The 25,912-nt window shown below is 41.0% G+C and overlaps 1 protein-coding gene across 39 annotated transcripts in view; it reads left to right on the top strand.

The window, feature by feature from the left end:
• DST (dystonin) overlaps positions 1-25,912 on the top strand; it is a 299,923-nt gene that overhangs the window by 142,407 nt on the left and 131,604 nt on the right. For 20 of the 39 annotated variants that reach the window (XM_060272496.1, XM_060272494.1, XM_060272495.1 and 17 more), the window contains 14 exons: positions 752-904; positions 1,165-1,319; positions 1,493-1,619; positions 2,271-2,454; positions 5,011-5,168; positions 6,084-6,262; positions 6,615-6,753; positions 8,232-8,425; positions 11,317-11,479; positions 11,952-12,035; positions 13,463-13,570; positions 14,960-15,058; positions 17,346-20,033; positions 24,929-25,063. In XM_060272496.1, the coding sequence (XP_060128479.1) occupies positions 752-904; positions 1,165-1,319; positions 1,493-1,619; positions 2,271-2,454; positions 5,011-5,168; positions 6,084-6,262; positions 6,615-6,753; positions 8,232-8,425; positions 11,317-11,479; positions 11,952-12,035; positions 13,463-13,570; positions 14,960-15,058; positions 17,346-20,033; positions 24,929-25,063 (4,566 nt within the window). Of the gene's footprint in view, positions 1-751; positions 905-1,164; positions 1,320-1,492; positions 1,620-2,270; positions 2,455-5,010; positions 5,169-6,083; positions 6,263-6,614; positions 6,754-8,231; positions 8,426-11,316; positions 11,480-11,951; positions 12,036-13,462; positions 13,571-14,959; positions 15,059-16,162; positions 16,307-17,345; positions 20,034-21,466; positions 24,858-24,928; positions 25,064-25,912 lie in introns of those variants that run through there. The other 19 variants (XM_035109763.2, XM_035109748.2, XM_035109759.2 and 16 more) reach the window with 3 other exon arrangements.

The raw sequence follows: 25,912 nt of genomic DNA, 5'->3' as shown, positions 1-25,912 counted from the left end.
TGAAATATATGGATGGGATGTTTCTCATAATTCCTGATGACCATTTTTTGGCAGTATTCTGTACCTTTCTGTTTCCACCATTGAAGAAGAGCAGTAATTGCAGCTCTTGACTGATTTGGGGCTTTTGGACAACCTATAGACTGGCTTTTAGTGTCAACAGATTGCACAAGCCAGTAAACTGATTAGGACATGCCCAGATATAGAAACTATCCCCCTCTTCTTCTTCTTCTTCTTCTTCTTCTTCTTCTTCTTCTTCTTCTTCTTCTTCTTCTTCTTCTTCTTCTTCTTCTTCTTCACCACTGGCTAATAGCCAGGGAACATCTTCAGTTTGCAAAGCATGCAGTTACATAAAATAAAAACGCAATCCTCTTTGCAAACAGAATCTTAGGTCATGAACATTAATTTTTACCACTGCTTCTCAATGTGGTTGGTAAGCAGTGCACAGGAATTAAACTCTGCCCCTCATAGCCCTTACTATTGAAAATGGGACATACATGGCTGCCCCCAACTATTTCATGGTGAATTACACAAATGGACCATCGCCGTCTAGGGCTGTTGACATAATAAACAATGGTGGTTAGAGAGTACTAATAGCACCACAGATACCATTCTGGTTTATGTGAACAATGCTTTGTAAGCTATCACAAACAGCAGAAAATATATATTTAAAGTTTCAAAGAGGAACACGTTTGATTTGCAGCTGCTTCTAATGTTACCCCTCCTCTTGTTTTCTTTATAAATTGGCTTTTAGGAAGAGAAAGAACAGCTCCTGCAGTACAAGAACACAGTGGCTGGCCTTGTGGGGAGAGCAAAGACAATAGTTCAGCTGAAGCCAAGGAATCCAGATAATCCACTGAAAACATCCATCCCAATCAAAGCCATCTGTGACTATAGACAAATTGAGGTTGGAACCCTTAGATTTCTTCAAATCAATTATGGGCAGTTAATGAAGACAGTTAATGGCATGTTCCTGGAATTCTCTTCCATATCAAACGAAATGAGTCCCTGACTTCCCAATTGTGGCTTGAGTTATTGTCTCCCGCAGCCCCCAATTTTGCTCCCCTGCCACTTTCCTAGTGGCACCTGTTCACGGAAGTGTGCTGTAAGAACAATATAAGAATGTTAGGCTCATTCAGATTTTCTAATCTTTCTTTTGAAAACCAGATAACCATTTACAGAGATGATGAATGTGTACTGGCAAGCAACTCCCATCGGGCAAAATGGAAAGTGATTAGTCCAAGCGGTAATGAGGCCATGGTTCCCTCCGTCTGTTTTACTGTTCCTCCGCCCAACAAAGAAGCAATAGACACTGCAAACAGGTAAGTGCTGGCATAGCGTGCACACAACATGGAAATCCTTATTGCTCTTATTTGCCTTCCAGGAGCTTTTCTATGCACAACGTACAGGAAATTTGTAACATGTACTTCTTTCGACTGCCACTTGACAATTCATTAATTTGTCATCCCTCCCCCCTTTACTTTGTGCATTTCAGAATTGAACAGCAATATCAGAATGTCCTGGCCCTGTGGCATGAATCACATGTAAACATGAAGAGCGTGGTCTCCTGGCACTATTTGACAAATGAAATTGAAACTGTCCGAGCCAGTAATGTTGCTTCGGTAAGTTCTGTGCCTGTTCCAGCACTCATAACAAAATATACCTAGCCTAATATTCCATGATTCGGAAGCAGTTTTCTGTAGCTGCTAAAGCTGAGTGTAGCCACACACAGTTCCTGAATATTTGGTTCTGTAACGTGCCGCATTCCTGTGTTATATCTGTGCAACAACAGTTTGCTGGTCGCCTCCAGAATCTACAAGCTTCCTTTATAGCATGATAGGCTAAGATTGTGGGAAGCTCCATGTTTTCCATAGTAGACATCATTGATGAAGGTATGTCAGTGTTGTATTGGTGTTTCTTATACCAAGCTCTTAAAATGTGCATATGTCAATGTCTGTAAACACCCAGCACATGTTGTCTGGTCTCATTGGAGTGTCCAGGACATTTATGTGGGTTTTTAACTTGTATGCATTTGAAAGTTGCTGTATTCATTTCATTGAAATGAGTCATCACAATTGACTTTTCTTCTGGTTGCTAAAGAGCATTTCCTCTACAGACATCCTCCGATGTGCTCACAGAGCAACATGTGTACTACCTTTTTGGAACGTTAAAATACTGCCTTAAGAAACTGACAAAACAGTATGTGGCTTATAAAATGGCGGCCAACGTTGGAAAGACTTTAATTACCCCTCCTGATTTTTAATCTTTCCTAGATAAAGACACTCTTGCCAGGTGAACACCAGCAGGTTTTAAGCAACTTGCAGTCCCGCTTTGATGACTTCCTTGAAGACAGCCAGGAGTCCAAAGCCTTTTCAGTTGCTGACATTGCTCAGCTGGAAAGGGAGGTGAATGTGTGCAAGCAGTACTACCAAGAGCTCCTCAAGTCTGCAGAGAGAGGTAACTATAGCACGTCAACTGTGCAGAAATCTCCCATACAGGATGCTTATGGTATCAACTACCCTTTCAATGTTACATATGTGAACTATACGACTGTGGCTCTATCACAGCGGTGCTCATTTCAGAAGCAGAGAGGGAAATAGATACCAGTGGAAGACATGAGTTGGGAAAGTCTAAAGGCCCATTATTTTTTACAGTATCAGATGGAAAAGATGAGCATCTTGTATGAGTGTTTGTTATTTTTTTCTACAGTTGCTGCTGCAGTGTTGTCAAAACAGACATACTTTTTGGCATGTATGCTTTTGGCATGCATATGTAGCATATGTAAGCAATTACATAGGTCTAACAGTGAGCACTCAGAGCCAGTTCAGACATTAAGATGTTGCTTTTCAAATAGCAGAAGAGGAAGTGGGATATTCTGTGTCCCGTGTCCCACATGCTATAGGTCAGCTGACTGTAACTCTCTGTACTTGTTTTGTGTCTGTGTGAAATCAGTGAGCTGTCATTAACACAGATGCTCCTGAGAAAATCACTTATGAAATGGGAAGAAAAAAGAAGAGCTGATCGCCCCATGACTCCCCTTCTGTTTGTTTTGTTGTTCATAACACTCAGAACTGATTCAAATATTGAAATGTTATATTGCAGATAAAAGAACTTGTGCCCCTGCATAATTGCTGAAAATGTAATGTGCATTTTAGTGGCGCACAATCTGAGATCTCAATTGGGTTCCTAAAATGAGCTGGTAATAATTTGTGTGAGTAAATAGAACAATTATTTTGGCAGGTTGCACAATAAGAGGAAGAACATCTGTTACTGTTACACATAAATGTACAAAGAACATATTTTTTTCCTGTCAAAATAAAATACCAGGAATATCATACTACATCACTTACATTTGTTTACTTACTCTCCTTAAAAAAATCAAGCAATCTGCAAGTATGTCATAAATGGACCCTATATCCTTTGGAAAAACAGTAAGAGTATCTGCTTAAAAAAAGGTCTTTGAAGTTCTTCCTTGCTGTTGTAAATATTCCATCTCCATTCTGAAAATATATGATATCACTGAGCTTTAAATGCTGCCATAAAGCTGAATAGATTTATTATATAATGCTTTCAGGCTGATGCTGATATAGAAAGGAATGCAATAACAGATGAAAGCTGATTAAAGTAAATCTATAAGTACGGAGCAGAGATATACTGTGCTCGACTGTGTATCTGGAGAAAATGATAAGAGTTTCATTTCTATAGATTTAATACCATCTTATTATGAAATCATCTCTGGACGAACCATAAACAATCCAGTTAATCACTGTGCATACACAAATGGGATGATAATACCTATGACTAAAGTGATGTGCATATTAGTTTTTGGGGGAATGCTCATATTTAGACATGATGATGATGATACATGGCAAGCAAGAAGTTGATTTTGTGTCTTGCTGTTATGATGTTTACATTTCTCCACTTGAGAAGATGCTCAAGGTGACCCCAATTTGTGAACTTCCACATCTTCCCTTGGGGTAAAATCTATTTGAAATGAAAGAGGGGGGGTTGCTAGATTTGTTTATGCTTGTTATTGCAAATGTAAAGAGGTACCTTTGAAATATGAATGGCTGGGGAAATTGTGGGTCTAAATTAACAGCAATCTGAAAATTTTCAAATGCATTCAAACTTCTTACTAAAATAGATTTTTTTTTTTGGTAAAGAACGTTCTTTATGGGCTTTTGACCAATTTGAATAGTAAAGCTCCACAGAGTGGGCAATATTCTACCCGTTTAAAATGTATGTTATTTTGTGGAAAGGTGGTTTTTAGATTTTATTTATTTATTGAATTCATATACTGCCCTACACCTGCAGGTCTCAATATAAGTGGAGTGTAAGTTTCAGTTTCAGTATATTGTAATAGTTGTAGCAAACATAGTAGCTTTAAAAAAAGAGAGATGGAGAACCATGGAAACAAGAAATTGAAGACATGCTTCCTCTTCTCCCTACATTATTAGCACATCCCTTTCTCCTCTTGACCACTTCCCATTAATGTTAATTGCATGTTTCCTTTAGTTCAAGCAGAGATACTGCAGACAAGGTTATAACACTGTGACTTTACAGGGGTCCCCAGACTACGGCCCGGGGGCTGCAAATGGCCCCCGAGGCTCTTATGCGGCTCCCAGGGACCCCTGCCTCTTACCGGCGTGGCGTGGCGTGGCGCGGCTGCCGACTTCTGACCCAGAAAAGCGAAGGAAATAGCTTGTGCGCACACGCAAACGTCATTTCCGGTGTACTTCCGGGTGGGAGGAGGCTTCTGCACATGCGCACAAGCTATTTCTGGTGCTTTCCAGGTCGGGAGTGTGCCAGAAATAGCATTTGTGCATGCGCATGGGCGCGCACAGCCGCACGCACTCCCCCACCCTCCGGCCCACCACACAATCGACGCGGCGGGCATCCGGCCCAAAGCCAGGTAAGTTGGGGGACCCTTGCTTTAGAATATCTGTTGTGTGGTGGCAGAGGAACGTTAAATAAACTTGGTTTTATTTGCATTCTTCCATTTCTTTCCAACAGAGGAGCATGAAGAATCCATTTACAACCTATACATCTCAGAAGTTCGAAACATGAGACTTCGTTTGGAGAATTGCGAAGATCGTTTGATTAGGCAGATTCGAACCCCACTGGAGAGAGATGACTTACATGAAAGTGTATTTCGGATCTCTGAACAAGAGGTGAGTCCTCTGAGCTTCTCTGTGGGATCTCCAAAGCTCATGAAATGTAACAGTCGTATAATGATGAGCTCATAAAGAGCTTATTCAGAAGGGACCACTACAATTATCTGCATGGCTGCATCAACAAATTACAACAAGTAATGTGCACTTGTATAGCTAATTAAAGTGAAGTAAACATTTGAGCCACCAGTTGGTTTTGGGGCAGTCTGTTTACAAATGCCTTCATTTTGGAATTCCCAGACAGAGCAGGTGAGCTTTACTGGTTCTTTGAAGATAAAAGTGGGCAAGGATCTTATCAAAGAAGTCGTTTGGTTTTTATGTGGCAGTGGTTACGACTTTTGAGTTCTAGCTGGGGTGAACTAGTTTTGCTTTTACTGGCTTGCACCCTAACTAGTGCTCAACAAATGGAAGGGCGAACAAACAATGGAAGGACAGCCCCCCCCAACTAAGAATAGGCAATAAAATGAAATAATGATATCCCCATCTCTCTCCCCACCTCCCCTTTCCCCCAACTGCAAGATGTCTATGACAAAAATTGTCTCTCACCAAACGTAAATGAACTGTGAAAAAGACTATGAATTGAAAGTGGAGACAATAGATGTACCGTTATCTGTTTGCTTTGTAACACAAAACCCTCAATAAAAAGTAATTTTTAAAAATGGAAGGGCCCATTTTAATTTCAGAAGGAACTGAGGTTCAGTGGAGGTTCCCCACAGGGGTACAAAGGCAGGGCACTTTTTTTTGTGATTTCTTCTTTCCTCTGTAGCCTCTCATGCTGCTCCAAAGGGTCCCATAACCCTTTGCTCATGTTATCTTCTGTAGTATTAGTGTCTCTTGACCTAAGGATGCTTATTATGATTGTTTGAGAACTTCTGCTTGCTACAGGGGAAAAACATTTAATCTTTGGTTCTGTAGAAGCTGAAGAAGGATCTGGATCGACTCAAGGAGGACTTGGAAACAATCACAGACAAATGCGATGATTTTTTCAGTCAAGCTGCTGGTTCGCCTTCAGTTCCTACTCTGCGGTCGGAGCTTAACCTAGTAATTCAAAATATGAATCAGGTTTACTCCATGTCTTCCATTTACATAGAAAAGTAAGTAAGCCATCAAATCATTCACATTTCATTGCACTTTTTCATCATCATCACATGTGGCAGACAGGTTTGATAGGATGATGTAGCGTGTGTTTGGAGGGGAAGCTGAATATATTCACAGTTATGAATATATTTTGTTGAATTGAATAATAGATACAGAATTCCATATGGCCACCTTGAAAGTGTTTATAAAGTTGAAAGGCCAGAAATAAATTTAAACAAACAAACAAATAAATAAATAAATAGAAGAATGATCTTAAGTCGTATAGTCATCATATACTAAAACAATTTTTTAAAAAAACTTTAGAACTATTTGGAAATTATGATTGACAAGTGATCCCTTTTGTTTCAGGTTAAAAACTATAAATTTGGTGCTGAAAAACACTCAAGGAGCTGAAGCACTGGTAAAACTCTATGAGACTAAACTATGTGAGGAAGAACCATTAACTGCCGACAAGAGCAATATTGAGAACCTTATGGCTACGTTAAAGGTATTCTTATGATGTGCAGAAAAATAATAATGAGAAATAGGTGTGCTTTTTAAGTAATATAAAGAAGTAAAGTAGATTGATATATACTGTCATGAGAACATAAGAAAAGCAGCATCTTGTTCTCTCAGATGCCCGTGGGAAGCTTGCAAACAGGATTGAGCACAAGAGCATTCTCTCTCCTGTGATTTTCAGCAACTGGAATTCAGAACCATTGCTATCTCCAACCTTGGAGACAGAGCATAGCCATCAATAGCCCTCTCTTCCATGAATTTGTCTAAACTTCCTTTATAGCTATCTGAGTAGGTGGCCCTCATTGCTTCCTGTGGGAGCAAATTCCATAGTTTAACAATGTGCTGTGGAAAGAAGTAGTGCTTTATTTTATCTGTATTGAATCGCCTGTCTTCTTTTTGGCCTGTAGAAGAATGGAAACAAAGTAAACATGAGTGGCATTGAGATGTGGCAAGTTGACTGGTCAAATATTGTGAATTAGGAATGAATGATGATTATTACGTCATTTCCCAGTAACACTTAACTAAGAGCTGAGCTGCATATTACACCGTCATGTGGAAAGAAGACCAGAAGTTTAGTATTCTGAGGTTTCCCTCCCAACCCTACAGGGCAGGGATTAGGAACCTGTCATCCACCAGATGTTGCTGGACTCTTAACTCCCATCAGCCTCAGCCAGCATGGCCAATGGCCAGGGATGATGGGTGTTGTAGTCCAACAATATTTGGAGGTTCTCTATGCTTGTTATAGCCAACAAAAGATGGAGGATCCTGAAGCAGTCACTGGTCCCTTTCCTTCCCATATGGTTCCTCAGAAAAGAAAAAAACACACAGCCAAATTGTACCAGGAAAGAATGCAGCTTTTTCCGTTCCTTCTTATGGAGCTAATCTTCCTTAGCTGCTTAGAAGAAGGCCAGGGAAGATTAGCCACATGAGAGGTAAACTTAGGTACACAGCTGTCAAGTTTTCCCTTTTCTCGTGAGGAAGCCTATTCAGCATAAGGGAATTTGCTATGCTTAGGTATGCTTATAATTAGAAAAGTATTCCTCTTCGTTATAGTTACAGAAGCAGTAATGGCGCAAATACAAAACAATTTTTAAAGCATTTGGCTGAAAATTCAGATGCTTTGTTTGTTTCCTGCAACATGAATACCCCAGTGGTGTCCAAACTTTTTTCAAAGAGGGCCAGATTTGACGAAGTGAAGGGCCGTGGGGGCCAACCAAAGGGCCGACCAAAGTTGTTGAGCTTTTTTAAGGATTGAAGTTGTTGAGGTCTTTTAACAATTTTACCCCAGGAAATAAATTGCCACAGAGGCCAGATTAAACTGACCGGCGGGCCAGATTAGCCCCCCCCCCCCAGACTTTGGACGTCTGCCCCCATGACTAGTTAGTAATATTATAGCACATGATGCATATTGATTTGAAGCAGCAGCGTTATGATCTGTATTGAGATGTCACATGTTTTGTGTACCAGCAATGGAGATCAGAGGTTGATGTAAAAAGAGAAGTATTCCATGCTCTAGAAGACGAACTCCAGAAAGCCAAAGCAATTAGTGATCAGATGTTTAAAACACACAAGGAACGTGATCTCGACTTCGACTGGCACAAAGAGAAAGCAGATCAGCTGACCGAGAGGTGGCAGAACGTTCATTCTCAGATTGAGAACAGGTTAGTACTTCTATTTTCTTTTCAGAAACTGCAGAGTGAAACCTTTTTTTGTTACAGGTAGGTAGCCATGTTGGTCTGACATAGTCGAAACAAAAAATAAAAAAAAATTCTTCCAGTAGCACCTTAGAGACCAACTAAGTTAGTCATAGGTATGAGCTGGAGGCCTCAACCATCATGTATAACTGAGGAGAGAGAGAAATAAGGAAGATAAGACTTCTCTGGTTTGGCCATGCGCATTTTGACAGGATGGCGGGTGCAGCTTGCTTGAGACTTCTTCCAAGACAGCTCCTATAACACGTATATGAAGGGTTCCGTCATGCACAGGCAAGGCCGTCCCTAGGGAAGTGTGTGGAGCCGGACAAATCTCACGGTTTGGGCTCCTTGTTGCCTTCCTCCACCCCTTGCCTCGCCCAGTGGTGGCCATGGCTCCTCTTCAGTCTCCTTGTGGAGAGTCGCCACTTAATATGTGGGAAGCCAGCTGTAGATTCACCAAGCGTTTGGAAGTGTTCCTGTTTTACACCATTCCACCATTGTACAAATCCTTCCAAATCCAACTACCAGTGCATTGACAGTAAACTTACACATTGCATATGAAGCAAACCCTCAGTAAACACATTTCTCCGCACCTCCTCCTAAGGATTACTTTTTGTTGTTTTGACGCTTCTGTTAGTATCTCCTCCCCTTTCTTTCCCTCTGGCTTGATTTCTTCTTTCTTTTGCTGCGTCTTTAGTATTGGCACTGGTATTCTTTGCCTCCATCTCCCTGCTTTTCTCTAAGAGTGAAGGAGATGGAGAGCTTTGCCTGGTGGGCGAGAGGCTGCAGGGGCCAACTAGGCCTAGGGCTGTCATCTTCATGCGGCCCCCTTAATGACCCTGCACACATGTTACTGCTGCGATGTGGAAAGAAGCCACAGGGAAGCAACTTCCACACTGGCTTCTGCGAGATACATACTGCATGTCACACAGACATACTGCATGTCTGTGATTCCCTTGGTTCAAATCCTTGCTATCTTCAGGAAAGCATGCCTGTCTTAGAAGCACTGGGTTCGCAATAAGCGGCACTGTGTGGGTAGTCTTCTGTCCTGACTGTTTAAGATACCCTTATTTATGGCAAATGAGAATGCTCCTGCGTGCTTGTGAGATAAACATGAAGCAAATGCTGCCTCTCTCGGACAGCTTAATTGACTGTGCTGGCAGTTCACCATCAACGCTTAGGCGCTCTGAGCGCAAGAGGTAACAGATTTTGTGTCGACTGCCGCATGTAACTGTAAACAGACTGTTCCCTACAAATGTTCACCCTCCTGTTTTCTATCAGTGAAATACACACACACACACACACACACACACAAAAAAAACCTGGCTAGTTATCAACATCATTTTTCTTCAGCTGTATAAAACTTAGCCATTTTAACTATTGCCCACATTATTTACTAATGGCTACTCACAGAACAAGAGGGGCCATAGAGACATATGGAGGGGTGAGTTCTACTACCCCACAGCCTCAGGTAGGCCAGGCCAAGCCGGAAGGTTTGAGAAGGAGCGTTTTGGGCCAACCTTAGGGAAATGGACTGAGGTAGGACTGAGCAGGTCCATGGCCCCAGCTCTCATAATGCTCTGTTTTAGAGTCTTACACTGGGTATTGCTGTTGGGAGCACTGATGGCAGCAGTATTTCCACTGCCTCACTTTCCACAGCTTCAGCTTTCTGTGGGGGTGCCCCAAATAGTAGACAACAGTGGACAGGGGAATCCCCTCAATCTTAACCCCCTCCAGTACCACAGATCAGTTTTTAGGGTTGCAGTTATCATAATTACCACATATTGTTTCACTTTTTCCCTCTCCTTCTGCCTCGAACTTGAAAACTGCAGGAAAACAAAACATTCCTCATTATTATTATTATTATTATTATTATTATTATTATTATTCCCGTAGATTGCAAGGCCCTTTTCTATAATGACTTTTGTAACAGACTAGGTACCTGTTTTTCTCTAACAACCATGGATTTAGTCAGCATATGAAGAATTGGGAATTTATTCTAAAGTGAGTCTTTTCTCCACATCCTAATCCTGAAGTTTTGCAACTGAGGAATAGTGTTGCAGGACATGGAACGTGACTGCTCCATTTTTCCTTTTGTTTAAGCTTCTGCTGAATTCTACAAAACTTCCCTCTAGTGGTCAACCTGAGTAGCTTTTTATGTCTAAAATACACTGATACATGTAAGCATCCTTGTCCGAATCTGGAGGTTATTGTGGCGAGGGATTCACTTATTTTTCAATGCCTGGCATTTGAAATGAGGAACTTGTAGATAGAGACAGAGAGAGACAAAGGCCTTTGAAATAAGGAACACAGGGAGAGACATCTGGCTTCCTAGAAAGATGAAGGGATGCTTGATAGAGATATATAAGGTTGCCCGGAGCTTCATGGACCCAGAAATGTGTGTTCTTTGGCATGTATTCCTCAGAACTAATACATTTCTAGATGACTGTGAGCTCCTCAAAAAAAAGCATGGAAGGTAAAAAGATCTCATAGAGCCTTTTTTCTGAAATTGACAAAGCCTTTCATTCTGAAGGTTTGCAGTAGAAACCCTGAGAAAAGGACTTCTAGCCGAATGATGCCTTCTGACAGCTGTTTATGAAGTGGTGTAGCCTAGCGCTGAGCTACAAACCAGGAATTTCTAATTTCACCTTTGCCCTGAACTTACTGTGTAGCCTTAGCCAATCTCTGTTCTGTTTCACGCCCCAAAAAATCTTTATTATGATGGGGAATAATAATACTGACTTGCCCTTACAAGGTTATTGTAAGGTTGCTGGTGATGATGATGGTTAGTTCTTTATTGTCATTGCTACTAGTTTGTTCTTCCTCGCTGAAACAGCTTGCTTTTTTCACTCTACCAGGTTGCGTGACTTAGAAGCTATCAATAAATCCCTAAAGTACTACAGGGATACATATGGCGCACTGGATAACTGGATCAAGCAAGTTGAAGAAACTCAGCAGAGGTTCCAGGAAAACCCACCTCAAAACAGTAAAGCTCTGGCCAAACAGCTAAACCAGCAAAAGGTAAAAGCTTGATCTATTGATTTAATTTGTTTATATGCCACCTTTTTGTAGTGAGCTGATAACAAATATCCACTTATAACATGCAGGTTTTGTTCTAGGGCTTAGATGTAAAGAATTAATAACTAAATTAAAGCCAGCCAGTTTCAGTTCAGCTAATAAGAAAATTTCCCTTTTAAGCAGTGTACTGGATATACCTCTGTATCTTACATTATTAATAATCTAGTGTGTTTCTGCATATATTGGTTGAGGGGCAATGTCCCCCCCCCTTCCATTTTTCTTATAGAGCCAAAGGTAATGTATAAAGAGTACCACAGGGAAACAGCCTTTCATGCTACGTTTTTATACATAAACACAACTTTCAAGTTTTCAGTCTAGTATGTTTTAAAAACAAGTAGAACACCAGCCTTTAAGATGGGGAAAGTTGCATAGGTTGATACTGTTACATACTAAAATTCTCTTGTTTATTTTACAGATGCTAGTGTCGGAAATAGAGACGAAACAAAACAAGCTAGACGAATGCCAGAAGCACTCTGAGCAGTATTCAGCTGCAGTAAAGGTAAAATTATAACTTCTGTGCACAGTTATTATCCTTTTTTAATTCTTTGTGGAAATGTGAGCATTGCTCAGCGTCCAGAATGACGACAGTAGTGCTGCTGTTTCTGCACCTGGAAGTCTGGGTGTGGAAATGTGGAAGTGTCTTCTGAGAGATGTTGCTGTTGCTATTACTGCCACAGCTGCTGCTCCAATTCACATTATTAGGCTGCATTGTATCAGTGGTCGTTGGCAGCAGTAGTGGGCCGAGGTGGCGGCTCTCAGCTGACCTCTAGCATAGGCAATCCGGTGCTCCTACCAGTGCGTTTGCAACATGCCTACCTTGCTGCCGCCTCACTTCACCTTGCCCCTCTACCTCGTAGTGGCGCTGTGGTCTAAACCACTGAGCTTCTTGGGCTTGCCGATCAGAAAGTCGGTGGTTCAAATCCCCGCAACAGGGTGAGCTCCCATTTGCTCTGTCCCAGCTCCTGCCAACCTAGCAGTTTGAAAGCATGCCAGTGCAAGTAGATAAATAGGTTATGCTGCGTTGGGAAGGTAAATTGCATTTCCGTGTGATCTGGTTTCCATCATGGTGTTCTGTTGCGCCAGAAGAGGTTTAGTCATGCTGGCCACATGACCCGGAAAGCTGTCTGTGGACAAACACCAGCTCCCTTGGCCTGAAGGTGAGATGAGCGCTGCACCCCATAGTCGCCTTTGACTGGACTTAACCGTCCAGGGGTCCTTCACCTTTTTTATCTTAAACTGCAGCAGCACCGTGGACCAGATATCAGGTGAACAGTGCCACAGGGTGCAGGGTGTAGTCTGTAATCAGACAATGCATCCTTCCCACTTGAGTGGCAGCTTTACCCGTCGCCAAAGCAACAGAGAAAAGCCAAGAGAAACCTCCAATAGTCCTGTTCAGCTGTGTGCAGGCATTCTTCCTATCTCTACCTCTGTTTGCAGAGTGGCTGGTTTTATATGGAAAACCATCAATGAAACCTGCCAGTTGAGCTGAGGGAAGTTGCTGTTTCCCAGTCCAGTTATAATTCTGAGTTCCATAGTAGCTGCATTGTCTTCTTTTACTCTCCGGCTTCACTGCCCTAGTGTCACAGGATATCCAGGATATCTTCTGGTGACTGTCATCTGACAGGAGGTAATCTTTCCCTCCCAATACCTTGCATCCTCTCCCCCTCAAAATCTGCTCTGGAAGGTGTTCCCCACCTTCCAACTGTCCAAAGCAGATCTAGAGGGGGTATCGTATGCTACAGGGGGATTGCCTAAAATTGCCTCCTTCCCAGTTCTCCTGACAGATTCCCTTCCGCCAGCAGACCAGTCGCCATTGGATATCACCCATAGTCTTTAGTACTCAGATGAATTTATGCAGCACTTGAAAGACTCCTAGTATGGAACAAGTAGCTTACAAGTTTACCTATTTCCATTTATTTTCTGCAGGACTACGAGTTGCAAACAATGACATACAGAGCCATGGTTGACTCCCAGCAAAAATCTCCAGTGAAACGCCGAAGAATGCAGAGCTCCTCTGATTTCATTATCCAAGAGGTAGTTGGACGTGCCTTAATATATAATGCTTTATAATGGCCCACATTCCACTTCTGCATTGTGAAAGCTTTTGAACTACTTTCATGAAATACTTTCAGTATAAATATACAAAGCTAGTAATTGATCATGTTACACCCTGCTGTTTCATTTTGGGTGCAGCTAGTCTGGCTACAGCTGCTTGGACAATATATCCAGTCAGAGAGAGCCCAATGTGGCAAACATTAGGCATCTGAAGTTGCCAGTGTTACATAGATTAGTTTTACCACATTATTTCAGGGTACAATTTCACCAGTTTCCGTATCATCAACTTCAGTGGAACGTGCAAATGTACAGTTGTGGAATGGACTGTGGTCAGTGCCCATGATTCAGAAGAGAGGTGGTTGCTCAGAGGTAGAGTACATAATTTGCATGAAGAAGGTCCCAGGTTTAACTACTGGCATCTCTAGCAAGAGGAATCACAGGTTGCATGACAAGGAACATCTGGTGGATGATACCTTGGAGAGATTTTACTCATCAGCATAGATAGTTCCGAACTGGCTGGAACAGTTGGTCTGTTTCGGTAGATTAATGTGTTCAAAAGAGTTAATGAGGATTTGTAAACGAAAAACCCGAAATCACTGCAATTTAGAAGTTCAGTGTAGGTAGGTAGTCCTTTAGAGTTAAAGGATCTAAAGAACTTAGATTAAAATGTGGATCTTGGTGACCACAGGGTAAAGGTACAACAAACTGACCAGCGTTTGGAACCTATCCCTGGCTGTTAATGAAATGAGGCTGCAAATAGACATTTTTTTTTGTTCAAGAGTTTGCAAGCCCACCCATCAGCAAGATAGAGATTAAGTTTAATTGAGACTGAATATAATCACAGACTCTGTGAATGATAGCCAGAATACAAAGTAACACAATGATTTATGAAGGGTTATGTTCCTATATATGGCTGTAACCCTCATGTCTTTTGGGGACCCTGAAGCATCCTTTTCTAATATAACATACTGAATGTTGTCCCTGCTTCATACAAAAAATGTGTTGGGATTCATTGCATTCAATAATTCATAAAGTAAATGATTTAAGGTGTGAGGGCTTAGGAGGTTAAGTCCATGATGAATTTGGTCCTTCATCTTTCATTCTTAAGAGCACCTCCACACCTGCTACCCCCAAAGCAGACAGAAGTCAACTACTCTCAACACTCTGTTTGTTACACTGATTCTTCTAAGAATCTGTTGGACTCAGGGTAATCTTTCTAATGTGTTTTGTATATTATGTTTTAGGAAGATCCATTGCATTTTTATTTCAGAAATCATCTTGTAACCTTATTTATTCTAGATAAAAGTAAAGAAATTTAAGATACTCCATTTTAGCATGAATCAGTACTATTCCTCTGTTTCATTACAGTTTATGGACTTACGAACACGCTACACAGCTTTGGTGACCTTGATGACTCAGTATATAAAGTTTGCTGGTGACTCTCTCAAAAGGCTGGAAGAGGAAGAGGTAAGTCAACAGATAACTTTCAAAGGGAAGGTAAAACCGCTAAGACAGCTATATTTTTTTAATTATAAGGATAGATGATGGGAACTCCTTATGTACTTTCTAGATATAAAATGAAGGTTGACACCATGTATCTAGTGAAGACCAATACTGACCTGAAATTATCCACTCTCATTGTCCTTACTATTTTTACTACTTTAGTTTGCTAAAATTCTATTGCAGGATATTGGTTCTATATGAGAAGTTCCCTAAGGTACTGAGAAACTTGTAAAATACCTTTATATTTATTGGCTCATAAGCTCTCTCACAGGGCGTGGGGTGACGCTGTGGTCTAAACCCCAGAGCCTAGGGCTTGCCGATCAGAAGGTCGGCGGTTCAAATTCCCGCGACGGGGTGAGCTCCCGTTGCTCAGTCCGAGCTCCTGCCAACCTGGCAGTTCGAAAGTACTGATAAAGGTGGAAGAGAATATTCAAACAGGTGAATTGTTAGCCATTGTGGTAAAACTGCCCTAAGCAATTTAAAACCAAGGGTGGAATCAGTAGGACAATGCAGCAACAATTAAAACATGTGTCCTTCTGATAGGTGAATACTACTAATACATTACATAATATGTCTCTAGATAGCAGCAATTTTAGAACAGCTACCCCACAGGAAAGAGTGTACAAACTCCAAAGAAAATAAATGTTGAATGCCAAGGAAGTACAACTTGTTTCTGTGCTGTTTCAAAGGTACACACAGTAGAAAACACAGTTATACAGCATAGTCTAAAAGCATATGAACTAAATTGTCTTATGATGCAAAGCAACATCAAGCAAAATATTTATTCAAATAAATAGTGGTGTAGTGCTGGCCAGTTCCCGAAGCAAAATAATTTTGAGGGAGGATAATTTGGATGTGAACCAAGAAAGGAAAAATTTGAAGATACCCTTTCTTGCAATCTACAAATGCTGAGAGTTTGACACAGAACGTTGTCTGTGGTTTGACCACTCTATTCACTGGTGTTCACAAAGAAAATGTAGAGATGGAAGTGGATATGTTTAAAAAAAAAAGGAAGGATTTTTTCTAGCTGAGTCAGTGCTGCATAAAGATGTACATGACCATTCAAAGCTACTCGAAGAAGACAAAAATCCTAAACTGAGAGAGGATGTCAGGAGAACAAAGTATGGAAACACAGAAAACGCACCGCCAGTTTTTGAATCAAGAATGCGCAGAGAAAGCATAGGCCAAAAGGAAGAAATAAAAAAGAAAGAGGTACATAGTTATATTGAAAATCAGAGGCAATCATAATGAATATAATAGTATTATAGAAATTAATACAACTTCAAAATCATTCCTAATCATCCCTTGAAACTTAAATATGTCTTTGTGTGGTGGGAAAATTGATTCCAAACTGATTCAATGGAGTTGCAATATTTAAACAAACTGCTAAGCTGTTGATTTGCATAATCATTCCTTTTATTCATTTATGTAGCAACATCAGCTACAGAAACCTCCCAGCTGACAACTTGTTTTGCTTATCAGGATTAGTGGGCGGGGAGATAATTAAATTATTACATTTTTATGATCTTTAGCATTGGCGTTTCCAAGTATCTTGTGGTTTGCGTTATATACCAGCAGATGTCGCATTTATTGGTGTAATGGGACATCTACTGGAAAATAAAATCTCATTTAACAGCAGTATTTAGAAAGAATTAAAATCAGTCCAGAAGGAAATAAATCTGCCTTTGCATTAGTATGTCTTGGTGAGTTAATGATACTGTAACATTGTGCTAGTCTTTTGTTAAAAGAAAGAGCATTATGTTCAGTGCCTGAATAACTATTGTTGAAGCACATGGCTAATAAAATGTGGTTTCTTGCTAATTGTATCATGTTTTACACTAAAACGCTCTCCTTTTCTTATTCAACTAACCATCAAATGATGAAGTGCTTTCTTCTTGCATGGTGTGTTTTGCTGAGAAGTTGCTCTGTAGCTTTTAAGCAAGGACTCATGCAAGTGAGCTTCTGGGCATCACCTTCAACCTATGAAACAACTCTTATCCTGAAAGCAAAGGGATTCTTCTTGAGGACTTCAGCTGGTGGATTCCTTCATGCAGCTTTCTCTTTACTCTAACTAATGGTCCCTTTCTGATGGTGACAGTGGTGGTGGGAATCACTCAGTCTGTGCTGCTGACATGCTGTAGTTGAAGTTTGTAAGTATTTGCAACTACTGTACGCATTTAACATTACAATATTACCTAACGTTTTAAAAGAATGGATTTCAATGTTTCTTGTTACCTTGTTTTTTTGGCAGATCCTGAAAAATAAGGAGGCAATGGTACGTGGTGAATATTCTGAACTGGAGGAGCAGCAGAAAGAAGTAATGAGTGAGAACAGGAAACTTATGGAGAGGATAAATGAGCTTGAGGAGATGTTGGACGAGTTGAGGAAAGAGAAGTTCCAATTGGAAGCAGAACTTCCAAAAGCAAAGGCAGATGCAGAGAAAGAAATTAAGAAACAGCTGACAAAAATGGAGGAGATTTCTCTCCAGAAAGCCAAGGCTGAGCAAGAGGCAAAGCGCTATCGCATGGAACTAGAGGATGCTCTTAAAGAGAAAGAAGATGCAGAGCAGGAATTGGAGCATGTGAAGCAGCTCGCTTTGAAGAATGAGGCTCAGAGAAGTATGGTTGAAGAGAAGTTCAGAGCTTTCAGGATGCAGCTAGAGGAAACTGCTGTAGCTAGAGATGCTCTTGAAGATAAGTTAAGAAGGAAAGACACCAATCTTCAAGATTTAGAGCAGCAAAAGAAAGCACTGATGGAGGAGTTGAGGAAGAAGACTGCTGAAGAAGAGAAGCTTGTGAAACTCATTAAGGAAATGGAACAAGACATCGAGTTCCAAGGTAGTCTAGTGAAAAGCAAGTGCAGAGAAAAGGAAATAACCGAAGTCAGAAGGCAAATTACTATAATAGGACAAGAAACTCTGTTGCCAACAGGTTCAGACATTTTCAGAGAAAAGCAAGAAGTAAATAATATAGAGGAATTCCAGCAACTGGTGCATGAGCTAACATTTGCCAACAAAAAGTCCGAGAAAACCATCAAAGACCTAAAATACGAACTGTGTGAACTTGAACTGCAGAATGCGTCTGCTGAAGAAAAGGCTCGCTTACTAAAAGAAAAACTGGATGATGCCAATAATTCTCTCAGGCGCCTTAAAATAGAGCTGGATCAAAAAGAGCTGGTCGAGCAAGGATACTTGGAGCAGCTGAAGGAGCTTGACAGGCAGCTTCAGAAAACCACAGGCAAAGCTGAAGAGGTAATGCAAGAAGCCATGGACCTGAAGAAAATAAATACGAAGTATCAAGAAGAGCTGAGGTCACTTCAAAAGGAAAAGGCACTGTTAAAGAAGGAGCTGGAGGAGTTGGCTAGGACACACACACACACTGGAATTACTATTCAGCAATTGCATTCCCAAATCACTTCTCTTCAGCAAGAAAAAATGGCAGCTGAACAGAGAACTGTTTCATTCAGAGGGGAAGCAACCAACCTACAAGAACAGTTCAAAAAAATGCAGGAACAATTCCTTCAAAAGACAAGAGAAGAAAAAGAAAACCAGCTGAAGATTCAAAGACTGAAAGATGATTTAGCAGATAGCAATCACTTAGTGGAAAAGTTAAAACAGAAGGTTGAGGAGCTTTCTAGATGGAACAGCGAGACCAAAATAATGATGACTGAAGTCCGGACCGATTCAGAGAAGATAATTCTTGAAAGGCAAATTATTGACAGAAAAAATGATGAATTAAAAGCCCTCGCTGAAGGTTTCAAAGAGCAACTACGTATCACAAATGAACAATTGCACAAACAGATAATACTTGAGCAGGAGCACTTGGATCACATCAAGAGATTAGAAGATGAGCTAATAAAAGCAAAAGAATTAGCTGGTGAATTTAAGCAGAAATGTGACAGGGACAATGCTTATAACATGAATGCAGAGATGGAAATAAGAAACCTACGTACCCAGATGAGCACATTCACCATGGAAATGAAGATGAATGAGCAGAAGATCCAGCAGCAGCAGTCCCATATTCATGAGCTCAATGGCAAGATGAAGAAGCTGCAAGATGACTTGCATCAGAAGACCTTGGAGGAACAAATGGCACGCCAAAATATGGCTTTACTTCAGGAGGAATCAATTGCATTTAAGCATTCTGCGGAAGAGTTTAGGAAGAAATTTGAAAAACTCTTGGAAACTCACAACATAGCGGAAAATGACATATCTGGTATCAGGATGGAATGCATCACCCTGCAGCAAGAAAACCACATGGCTCAAGACAACATTAGAATGTATAAGCTTCAAATTGAAGACCTGCAAGACAGACTTCAGAAGTCCCGTGAGCAGCTTCAGCAAGGCAAGCATGCAGAAATGGAGTATGTGCAGAAATACCGCAAAATGGAAGAAGAGTTGCAAATGCAGAGGCGGACAGTAGAGAACTTGAAGCACCAAATAGACCTGCAGAAAAGAGATCACGGCAATCAGCTGCGTTGGTTTCAGAATGAGATCAACAAAAGGAACATCCAGTTAGACTTTGGGTGGAAGGGAAATGGGTTTAGTTACTTGGGAGACACCTCCCCAAGAGATTTTGAACATATTAACATCTGTACGACCACATCTCCTTTATTAAGAAGGAGACACCTAAGTAGCTCAAGTTGCAAATCTGAACCGCTGGTTGCACAGAAGTTGCAAGCAGTTGCCACTGATTCATTGCAACGAGAGAAGCCATTCCAGTTGTCTGGAGTAACCCCCCACCTGGAAAATGGAATAAGTCAACAATCCTATGCCGAGTATGTTTCCCAGACAAGCACAGAGTTTGAGATAACGGTTGATAAGAGCAGACCTATCACAAGAATTTCAGAAATAGATAAATTGAGAGACGGCAAACTCCTCAGTTCCAGGCATGAAGAGAGTTATGAAGTGGGCTTAGGGAAGCGCCTGCATCCATTGGAGGTACATGGCATTTGATATTGCTTGGGTGTTGTTGTTACAGCTTTCTCTTCTCCTGCAATCTTCATGGCTTTTCTGTTCTTTTTCTATGTTTTCATCTTATCTGATATCCAACACTTTCTTACATCTGACATGCATCAATCCGCATTATAACCCCAAGAAATTTGTGCGGATGCAGAAGTTGCTTGCATGTGTGGAAGCAAAAATTTCACCCACCAACACCCACTGAAAGGTCCCCCCTTTATTTAAATGGTGTTTGCTGGATAAAAACAGCAGGCAGAATGATGTGTCTTTACACCATTCTCTGCCCACAGTTGTCCCCACACCCCTTACAGGAGTTCCATACCTATGATTTCAACAAGACACAGGGTGGAGGCAAAAAGTGCAGTTCTTCCCTGAAAGGCTCCCCATCCAACTGCAGAATGATTATTTGTGGCCTACAGAAGTCCAAGAGCTCTCTTTAGTATTGTACTACACATACAACAGGCTTGGTTTCCTAGAATGAAGATAGAAATTCACAAATCCAAGTTGTTCACATCTGCATTAGATTTTTTTAAAAGTGGGACTTTGGAACAAAAAGTTGCAGTATCTCATTTCTCTTCTATCATCAGTTCCCTCCAAACTGGCATTCCACTCTCCTCCCTGCCCCATGCTGTGTTTTGTCTTTCTTTTCCAGCTGCACTCTGTATTCCATGGCTACTGAGCATTCTCTGAGCATGGTCTCCTTTGAGGGTTTGTTTGCTTTTGCCCCCATAGGTTTTAATATATAGTACTTCTAGGGACCCAGGTGGTGCTGTCGGTTAAACCACAGAGTCTAGGGCTTGCTGATCAGAAGGTCGGCGGTTCGAATCCCTGCAACGGGGTGAGCTCCCGTTGCTCGGTCCCAGCTCCTGCCCACCTAGCAGTTCGAAGGCACATCAAAGTGCAAGTAGATAAATAGGGACCGCTCCAGCGGGAAGGTAAACGGTGTTTCTGTGCGCTGCTCTGGTTCGCCAGAAGCAGCTTCGTCATGCTGACCACATGACCCGGAAGCTGTCTGAGGACAAACGCCGGCTCCCTTGGCCTATAGAGCGAGATGAGTGCCGCAACCCCAGAGTTGGACACGACTGGACCTGATGGTCAGGGGCCCCTTTACCTTTACCTTTACTTCTATGAATCTTGGGGATTTCCTGCCTGCATTCACCACCGGAGTTTGCAATTAGAAAAGTGATGATATTGCTAAGAGATAGTTTCTCTTTTTACACTTTGCTATCATTCCATCCCACTTTTCAAACCATATTCCATATTGCCAGGGTTAATAAAGTTTGCGGATTCTTAGTGTTTGCTGTTCATATTCTGCACCCACCCCCCACCCCCGTTTATGGGCTAGATTAATAACTTGATGCTATTTTCTAAGTACAGTATCCTTCATTATGTCAAACAATTCCTATTTACAGATAGCGAACAACAAGCAGTATGGTGTACATGTTGAAGTTACTTCATTAGAGCAACAAAATGAAGATTTGTCAAAGATCAGTGCCATCTTAGAGGAAAAGCAAGCAAATGAGGTTGCTCTGATCCCCTCTGAATATGATAATATCAAATTTCAAGGTCTCCGGCATGATGTAACTGCCAAGCAGTTGATTGAAGTTAAACTTCTAGACCTGAGCACAGCTGAACAGCTTCATTCAGGAAAGAAGGCCATTGCTGAGGTTCAAAAAAATCTTGAGAATTTTTTGACTAAGCCTACTGCAATAGCTGGGTTGTATATTGAATCTAGTAAAGGGAAGGTCTCATTTGCTTCTGCAGCTAAGCAGAGAATAATTGAAAAAGCATCTGTGTTAGCACTCCTTGAAGCCCAGGCCGCCACTGGTTTTATCATTGACCCCACAGCAGGTCAGAAATACTCTGTTGATGATTCAGTTGCCAAGGGACTTGTAGATCATGAATACAAAAGCAGGCTTCTTGAGGCAGAAAGGGCAGTTTTAGGATATCTATTTTCTGGGAAAAAGCTGTCTGTTTATCAAGCAATTGAAACCAGAATCCTTGAAAGGCAGAAAGGCAAAAGCATTATTGAAGCTCAGTTAGCAAGTGGAGGTATTATTGACCCTGTGAGAAGTGTCCGTGTGCCTCCTGAAGTTGCGGTCCAGCTGGGCTTGCTGAACAACACCGTTCTGAAATTTATATATGAACATTCCAGTAATAAAAGAATCTTCCAGAATCCAAATAATAGGCAAGCCATGTATTATAGTGATTTGCTGAAGCTGTGCTTACTTGATATCCAAAGCAAATGCTTCCTGCTCCCTGTTGGGGAGAGAAAAATAACCACTCCATCTGCAGAAAAAATTCATAAAATATCTGTGGTAGACATTACAACTGGAACAGAAATGACCTCCTATGAGGCTTATAAAAAGTCCCTGATAGACAAAAGTACCTACCTCCAGCTGTCAGGGCAAGAATTTCAGTGGAAAGAATCCACATGCTTTGATCACCATGGGAATTCTTACCTTGTGCTGACAGATCTAAAAACTGGAATGCAGTTCAACATTGACGAGGCATTAACTGATGGCAAAGTTGATAGAATGCTGGTCAGTAAATACAAGGAAGGGCAAATCACAGCCAGCGAGCTTGCAGATGTTTTGTTGAGCAATTCTAAACCACGTACAGATGTCAACAGCCCCATTGCTGGTGTCTGGCTGCCCGAGACAAACGAGAGAATGCCTCTTCTGAAAGCTGCTCGAAAAAACCTAGTGGACAGAACCACAGCACTGAGGTGCCTTGAGGCACAAGCAAGTACGGGAGGTATAATTGATCCCTTTACTGGGAAGAAATATAGTGCGGCAGAGGCCTTGCAAAGGGAGCTGATTGATGAGGCATCTGCTAAGCATGTCCAGCAGTGTGAACTGGTCTTTAATGGGATGATTCACCCTGTAACAAACAGTGTTTTGTCAGCCATTGAAGCAATGAATACGAATGTCCTAGAGAAAGAAATGGGCACTCGCTGCCTAGAGTATCAACATCTGACTGGTGGATTGATAGATCCCAAGTCTCATTGTAGATTATCGATGGAAGAAGCTATTAAAAGGGGCCTTATTGATGCCGTCACTGCTACAAAGATGAAAAATGAAAAATTCTACTTAAAAGGTATTACGTGTCCCAAGACCAAGAATAAATTGACGTATAAAGAAGCCCTTGAAAGAGCAGTTTTTGACTGCCACACAGGGCTACGATTGCTAGAAGCAGCTGAGCTCATTTCCTCAGGAATTTCTAGTCTGTATTTTTCCTCACAGTCATAATTTAACAATGGAAGTTATTAAATTGGCCTGCAGTAATTTAAACCATCTGGCTCATGGAAATGATTCCCTATTATTTAATTGGGTTGTATAATAGGGTCCTGGCTGATTGCTAAGCAGAACAAAGAATTTTGAGTTTGCTTATGTATAGCTTTCAGCATACAGTATATTTAACGTCGCTCCATGCTTGTTATTATGATGCACAATTTGATAAGAGTTAAGCACTTCTATGCCCCATTGAGTTTGGTGGAAGATTTAAGCTAATGCTTTACTTCTCCTTGAAATCATTAGGACCCGATTGTACTTAAAACTATGCCTGAATTGTTCCTCTATGTTGTATAAATGGTATTTGCAGCTTGCTAACTGGGATCATTGTGGTAGCAATGTGTTGCAGAGTTGTTGTTGTTTTTTGCCATTCCAGCTGCTCTTGGGAAATTTGCAGAAGTAAAACAATATGCCCTGTTGCATTTATATCAATGTATGATGCAATACTATCCTGCAAAATAAAAAAAAATCTAGAGTTGGAAGGGACCACAAGTGTCATCTAGTCCAACCCCCTGATATGCAGGGATATTTTGCCCAACATGGGGCTCGAACCCATGACCCTGAGGTTAAGAGTCTCATGCTCCATCGACTGCGCTATCTCCGTTGATTCAGCCAAAGTTAAATAGGGAGCTAAGTATGTAAACCCTCCCATTGAAGTCAATGGCACTTGAATATCTGTGTGCAACTTAATATGCAAAGATTCATTCATAATTATCCTAAATAGATTTGACAGGATGCTTGCATGCAGGTGCAAAGTTTACTGTGGTGTGGGTTCTGTCATAAAGACTAGATATTCTTCTAACAGCATGTTTACATGGAAGCAAGCCCCACTGTGTTCAGTGGCGGTTACACAGTGCTACCCATGTCTACTCAGAAGAAAGTCCTGTTGAATTTAATGGGTTGTAGTTCTTAAGTGGGGTTAGTATTGCAGCCCAAGTTACATGGGTATAAGATTCTCAGTGGATGTGGAAATGTCAGAGAAAATGATTGACTTCTGTTACATGGTTATTATTTTTTCTGGTTTTCCTGAAATCGGCAATAAAGTTGGCTACAAAATTAGTAATTCTCCTCCTCAGGAGAAACTTGTAAGGTGCTATGTTAATTGCACAGGATTTAAGAATATTATTGAATTTCATTGTCTTCTTCAACAACATGATAATCTAGAACGGGGTGTACATCTAATGCAAAGGCTGTGATTTAGAGTGCTTTCCCTTACAAACCCTTGCTTAGATTTGGCTTGTGCAGTGGTGGCTGGGAGGTTTCTGTAATGTGAGTTCCATCACCTATGTATATGAATGTGTTTATATGTATCATAAAAGCTGTATTAGTTTTTTCAGATGTTTTGAATTAATTACTTCAATTACTTTTTTATTATTGTTTACCTTTCTTTTTTTCCAAAAAAAAAGCATGCATAAGAATGACAGTGGTAATGGCGATTAAAAAAAGAAATTAAAAATAAAGCTCAGTATCTGGCATCTTCCACAATAAATTTTTTGATGGTGTAACTGTTTTTCGGGGTGGCTATAAGCTTAATATACCTGCAATTTTGAATATATATTTGCAATGCACATTGTTCATCAGAAGTCAGTGGAAGAGGAGAAGAAAGAACATGTTGAAAAAGCTGGGGACTTACTGAAATGGGTTTCAAACATCACCAAGACCTTCGGCAAAGGCGGAGGAGAAAAGTCTGAAAAAGCAGATTCTCCTAAGAAACAGGTATTAAACCACTGCTTGAGAGTAGATGCTACCAGATGCATGGCACAGTGTTGTTTTGTCTTGTTACTTGCATCTTTTAAAGTTACAAATGTGGCACAAGAACATTTCATTGTATTCAGCTTGTGTTTTACTCCAAGAAAACCCAACTTCCTGGACCAAACTTCCTGGACCAAAGTTAATCACGCCTATTAATATCAATGGGTCTGCTCTGAGTGGGGCTGGCATTGGATACAACCTTTACTTTCATTTCTTCCAGAGCAGCAAGCTCAGGAAACAAGTGATGTCTGACCTATATTGCCCACTCCAACATAATTTTGATGGTTTTAAAGTGCTTAAGAACAAATATAATTTACATACTAGTGTTTTTATTTAAATTCACCAGACTGCATAACTGATACATGGGTGTTTTTTCCTGAAAGACTACATTCAAGACAAAAAGGAGAAACAACGTTTGGACAATACTATTCCCTACTTATGATGGGAAATGATAATACCTTCATGCCTTTCCCACCAGGTGTTCCTGGCTAGTCCCCGGGATGTTAATATGGGGGTGTAATATTTTTTTAAGTTACAGAAGTTGTCAACTTTTTGAGGCCCATTCAGAATTCATAGAGAGTGTACTATGGGTACGATCCATTTGGTTTTTTAATCACTTCCAGGTCAGCACATGCTAACCCAGGCATCCCCAAACTTCGGCCCTCCAGATGTTTCGGACTGCAATTCCCATCATCCCTGACCACTGGTCGTCTTAGCTAGGGATCATGGGAGTTGTAGTCCGAAACATCTGGAGGGCCGCAGTTTGGGGATGCCTGTGCTAACCCCTCCCCCTCAATATAAGTTCTTTTACAT

The sequence above is a fragment of the Zootoca vivipara genome, chromosome 3, assembly GCF_963506605.1.
Source record: "Zootoca vivipara chromosome 3, rZooViv1.1, whole genome shotgun sequence".
Lineage (NCBI taxonomy): Eukaryota > Metazoa > Chordata > Lepidosauria > Squamata > Lacertidae > Zootoca > Zootoca vivipara.
Note: the sequence above shows the minus strand (reverse complement) of the source record. Positions and strands in the feature narration are given on the sequence as shown.